The sequence below is a fragment of the Psittacula echo genome, assembly GCF_963264785.1.
Source record: "Psittacula echo genome assembly, chromosome: 5".
Taxonomy (NCBI): domain Eukaryota; kingdom Metazoa; phylum Chordata; class Aves; order Psittaciformes; family Psittacidae; genus Psittacula; species Psittacula echo.
The window spans coordinates 7,702,324-7,708,293 of record NC_137739.1 but is presented as its reverse complement, the minus strand read 5'-3'; the positions used below and the strand labels follow the sequence as shown (position 1 = coordinate 7,708,293).

General features: G+C 36.6%; 1 protein-coding gene across 1 annotated transcript; it reads right to left on the bottom strand.

The window, feature by feature from the left end:
* Window positions 1-2,852: 2,852 nt before the first annotated feature.
* LOC308221432 (parvalbumin, thymic CPV3) lies at window positions 2,853-5,468 on the bottom strand (the record flags this gene model as incomplete). The annotated part of the gene is made up of 4 exons (XM_080618420.1): window positions 2,853-2,878; window positions 4,392-4,501; window positions 4,934-5,066; window positions 5,408-5,468. The coding sequence occupies 4 exons, from the start codon at window positions 5,466-5,468 to the stop codon at window positions 2,853-2,855; spliced, it is 330 nt and encodes a 109-aa protein (XP_080474546.1).
* Between the last annotated feature and the right edge of the window lie 502 nt (window positions 5,469-5,970).

Below are 5,970 nucleotides of genomic sequence, written 5' to 3'. Positions count from 1 at the left end.
CTTTTCAAGGATTCTAGACAAGCCATATAAGTTGTTTTAACTTTAAAAGTTTCTTCTACTTCAGAAATCCTACAAGTCAACAAGTTTTCCTTTACTTAACCTGTTCTCCCTCAGAGAACAGTAATCTGCTGGAGTAGCTGCTGTACTATTAAGTTTTTTTAAGGTACTTTTCTTCTGATGAAAATACATGTAAAGATTCCTTTAACTGCAATACTTTGGATGTTAAAAAATTCTCAGAATATCTCAAGTTAGAGTAAGTGGGTTGTACTTTTTTTCTGTTTGGTGCTGTACTGCACCACTTGTATACAATAATGAGCTATCAGTGAACAATTGAGACATACTTTGAATAAGTAAAAATGAACAAGATTTTTCTAAAGCCTTTACATGGAATCTTGTTAAGAGGATGTGTGTCAGGTCACAAAGTGCTTCCCTACTCTTTTTGTTCCCTGCCTCTTGATTGGGCCTAAGTATATTTTGTACTTCAGATGTTTCACACAAACTTCAGAGGCAGACAGCTGTGGTATGCTCTTCTTATCTAGGAAATGAAGGAAGTGCTGATTTCACTAAAGTTTGTTGTTGGCCAGGGCACTGAATGCATTTTCAGTCCACCTCTGTCCAGTGACCTGCTCCAGCAATGTGTTGCATCTTAGTGAGGAATAACAGAATCTATACTTTGGCTCTGGGTTTCTTTGACTAGGTGCATAGTGCAAAGGGTGAAACATTGCGAAGAGCCAGAGTTCAGAGTGCAAGAGCAACTGCAATATTCTTTCTTTTACATGCATTTACCTGCCTGATAGAATACAATTAGTCAAGGTCAGGACACTTAACTGTCAGTGAAATGTAGAGGGATTTGTTTGTAACTTACATGTGAACTGCTCCAAGACCCTTCTGTCATCAAACTGGTTTTCATTGCCAAGAACACACTTTATTTCTCGTCAATATCCTGTGACATCTATCTCGTGCTATGAGAATTTACATGGGTCAGATTCTCATGGGTCAGATCCTCAGACTGTGTAAATCCGAGCAGCTATGTTAAAGTCACTGATACTCTAGTGACTTATGTCAGGTGAGCGTATTTCATAATGTTAAGAAATACTATTCAAATTAAATGTTATTTTTTATTGGTTTGTATTATTTTTGCACAATAAAAGGAAAAATTGATGACAATATTGAATTCTCATGTGTACTGAGTATACAGCTTACAAACAAATTGTATCCCAAATTAAGCTGCTTAAAAACATTTTTAAATGGGACTAAAATTCTCTTTTCAATTGTCAGCTGTTAAGAATTGTGGATTAATATACACATGCTTTTTCTAAAAGCAGGAGCTCTTTTCTGGCTGGCTCTTCAGTCCTTGGCTCCTAGAGAAGTAGATGGCTGCAGAGAAGACATAGAGGTGAGTACTCGGGAGTGAAACATTATAGAATTTGTATTGGTGCAGCTGTTTAGGGTGTCTTGGAGGATCGCAAATGGAAAATTTGAATTTATTTAATTGTTTTTGCTTCAATGATGAGAATGTTTGAGACCAACAGGAATTTGTTAGTTACTGTTTTGTTAGGTTTGCAAAATACAGGTTGGTAGAGCTGACATATTGAAGCGTTGGAGAGAAAGACTCTGTCTTTGTGCCTTTGTTGCTCTGAAAGATATATAGCCCTTCTCACAAGTGTGTTCAGATTCTTCAGTCTCTTCCCCAGCAACAGCTGATTTCTTGTAAACAATTCAGCTCTGGCTTTGGTGGTTTTTTTGCACACTACAAGTATTTATAGAGACTTTTGACAAGGAAAAAATGCAGTTAATTTTGAATGTAGTCATTTGCATGCAGCAAAGGAAGAAATGCATTGAAACTGCAGTGACTAAACCATTCACTTTGCTGAAAAGGCTTCTATTTTATTATGATGACTCCTACAAGCTGCATGTGTGTGAACTGCAGTACACAGCACTTGTTAATGTTGAGAAAGCAAATGAATATATGAATACTCCATCAGAGCATCTGAACACCTCTCTAATGACTGAATTTCATAAAAAGATGTTTCTTCAGCATCCCTAGAAATAGATGCTTTTGTGAAGGATGCTTTTAACATGGCAGACACATACTGGAAAGACTGGAGTATGTTGGAGATTTCTCAACATGCATTTCTACAAATTCTTCCTGTGTACTTTCAGTCCTTCCTATTGAGAAAGCTAGAAAATACCACCAAGATGATGGTTTTTGGTTCCCCTCTCCTTTGTAAAGCCTCATAGTTATCTGAAGCTTTAAGTCTACATAGGTTTTCCACAGGAAAACATGAGTTTTGCTTTCTCGTTCTCTTCGTTGGCTAATGTAAAAAGAATGGTTTGAAACAGCAATGATCTCATGTAGAAATCATGTCTTAAGCAAAAACTTATGACAGTTTTTCACTTGGAAGTCAGTGAGAGATCTTATCCGCACCTACCTGACAACTGTATCTTCGCTCCTAGTCTTTGATGAAGATCTGAGTGTTTTGAGAACTTGTAAATAGATTTTGAGATATGTTCCATATATGAAGGTCTGATAAGATTAAAATCTTGGAGGTATTAACACTCCAAAGAATTCATGTATTTCAGTCTCGCAGTCAGAAAAACAGACACAAGCTACAGTATGTAATCAATTTTTATTGGATATTTTTAAGGGAAGTGTCAGCTAAAGTCGAGTTTAGAGCATGGTAAAGGATCCACACAATGAAAAAAATCATTAATCAGTGTTTCATTATGTTACTAAGGCAATGAACAAGTAACAGTCACTGTCAAGATAAATAAGGGAGTCCTAATTTTCAAGGTTTTGGAGTTTTGTGCAGATTCACCCAGATTGTAATTTGTTTGGTCCTTTTGAACTTCTAAGACTGCACCATTTCCTGGAATTCTGCAAAAGATAAAAGAATATTTACAGTAGAAATACTAAAATGAAAGGAATAGGAGTAAAAGATTAGTGGCTTATCAAGAGATTTATAATAGGATTGAACAGAAAACAATTACCTGATAGATGACTGAGAGACATTGCCTAATGTCCTCCTTCTAAACAACAGATGGAAGTGTTTTGCTGACATTTATAAGGAATAATATAACATTCAGGGTAGTTTTAGCTTTCTCTCTGCATTTTACTGATCTTGGGCAAAAATAACAGAATGGCTACTATGTAATTTGAGTAAGAAGTAGTTAAGACCTGAAATAAAATAATTAAAAGTGAATCCATGTGTCTTATTAGTGGTTTGTAACGCTTCAGCAATTGCAAAGTGTTGATTTAGAACACAGTCTAAAGCCAAAAACAATGTGCAGTTCCATGTGGAATGATACTGAAGTATTGTTGTGCAGTAAGATGTTGTTATTTGGAAGATCTTTTAAATGTTTGTCTTCTGTGAGTTAGAGCATTTGATCAGTCCCATCCCTGAATGACTGTATTAGGATATAGATTGCTTCATAAATCATGTGTGTTTATTCTGGCATATTTCCTGAGGAACTGGATGTAATTCCTTCCAAAGAAAGAAACAGAAGAGTTCTGTCCTCCTGGCACAGTGCGATAGGGAATCTGCATACCAGCACATTCCCTGCATGCTATTCCCTAAGCCCCTTTCATCCTTGTCTAGGCAGCATGCTTCTCTCATGGGGCAAGTTGCCACTAGCTGCAAGCCTTTTGTGTGAGTGTGTGCTTCCTGGCCAAAATGGGACACAGAAATATGCAATTAGGAGATCAGGAGGTTTCTGCACTGAGCAGCCATTAAATCACACCAGCATTTCCACAGGGTGAGTGCAATATGCTGCTTCTTAGAACAGCTGCTCCTTTCTATCTGGTCTTTCAAGTGACACTGAAGATAAATAGCATCCATCCCCATGCAGGGAGCCTGTTGTGGAATCTCGTGTCAGGGTAGTGACACTTGATCATTCTGTTCTTCTCATGCAAAACAAATATTAAACTACATGCTCTTGCATACTGTGAATGATTTCACTGATTAGTGTAACTTCTGTTGGGAGATAACTGCTGTAAATGAGCCCATATAGGTGCTGCTGGTTCTCCTGTGAAGAGGTGGTTCTTTTGCCCTTGATGTCACTTTTGTGTATTACAAGTGATGCTAGTGCTGCCGTAAATCAGAGTAAGTGGGAGGAGAAATAAAGGGCAGTTCCTTTCAAAACAACTGTAAATTTGTGAGAAAGCTCCTTAGGGCAGACTAAGTGGGTTTTTTTGACTTGCTCTTGCAAAAGGAGTTGCAGAGATGAACCTGTAAGATTAGGGACTATTTCCACCCTTAAACAGGTTGCTACTACAAGGGTTTCAGTAAAATTGCTGGAGGTACATTAATGTACCATGGGAATAAAAGAGAATCACACGTCATTGCAATACACCCTGAGGAGCCTTATTCTGTATATAAGTATGTTAATACCTTCAGCCCCAATTTTACCATCCCCATCATGATCTGCAGCTGCCAAGAAGGTCTTGGTTTCTGAGGAGGTTAACACTCTGGCTCCACACTCAAACCTCTGAAGGAAATACCTAGGAAGAAAATAACTTTGGTTATGATTTTCACAGAATATTATTATTTTATGCTGGCTGTATAATCAAAAAGATAGCTATATATAAATAAATTATTTACCATAATAGCGAAGTTCTTTGAACTTTGCTTTGATAGACAAACTAAATCTTAGTCATACATTTCTGTTTTGTAAGTCCTGCCCTGATACATTTGATTCTACCCACTACCAAAATCCATCCCAAGGAAGTTATTTTTTTCTATACTGAGCATTAAAAGCAGGTATTTACTAGTTGTCTCTCTGTAGGGATTATCAACTTAAATACACCTTTCACAATCTGCTGGAGGTTTTAGCAGCATTCAGCATAACTTGTGCTCTCATGTACAAAACAGTTCTGGAAAGAAAAAAAGTGCTGATTTTTTGATAGCTTTTGAACAGTTAACAAAATCCTTACTTGAGCTCATCTTCCTCAATAAAGCCACTTTGGTCATTGTCGAGAATCCGGAAGATCTCCTTCAGTTGGCTGCTACTCTTTTTAGACATTCCACTGATCTGAAAGAATTTTTTTGGAGTAAAGGAATCTGGAGCTGAAAATAAATTAATAAATGAATTAACCCCAGACCACTGCATTCATTATTCCTAAAAGGTCTGAAGATGCTGCTTCATTACAGTTTAATTGTTCTAAACATGAACAATAGATAAAGCTTGTCAAAGAATAAATTTTGCCATACTGAACCATACGCTCCTAGACAGCAAAAAAAATCACAAAGGGGGTAAGTTACAAACTGACACTATACATGACAGTTAAGTAAAAGGATTACAGAAACATGTTTACAGTATGTGTTTGTTCAGTATTCCTTTGGGACTGCATTAAACTTGCCACGTGTTACACAAAGTAATAGATTTTGAGTTTTAATTGTTTGCTCACCTTGGCAGTCCCGCAGAGCAGCAGCAATATCGGAAGGGCTTAGAATGTCTGTAAGGCTCATTTTAAACCTGTGCAAAATAATATATTTCAGACAGATTTGTGAAATGCAAATGCATGTTACAAAAAAAATTGCTTTTCCTGTGTTTCAAAGATACTATATGGCAAACAAGACTTCTAAGGAAGAATGAATCTCATTAACCAAACCATCATCGCTGCTTTCCTAAACAAATTAAAAGGCTTAGTACATTACTTCCTTAAAAATAGCAATGCTGAAATAATACTTCTTAATTGCATGGATTACATAAATGATGTTGTGAGTTGATGATCAGTTTTTTATGATTTACCTGTACTTGTGGAAGTACATCACATTTTAAACTCTATGTAACCATTAATCTTATAATTAGTCTTACTGGAATGCATGGCATCTGACAATACAAATAACAGTATATGCAATGGAAAAAAGACAGTCAAGAAGGTTTGCTTCTGTTTTCTCCCCAACAGCTCCGAAGAATAAAAAGAAAGCTGATACTTATCTATGTAAGGTCCATCCATATGTAATTCCA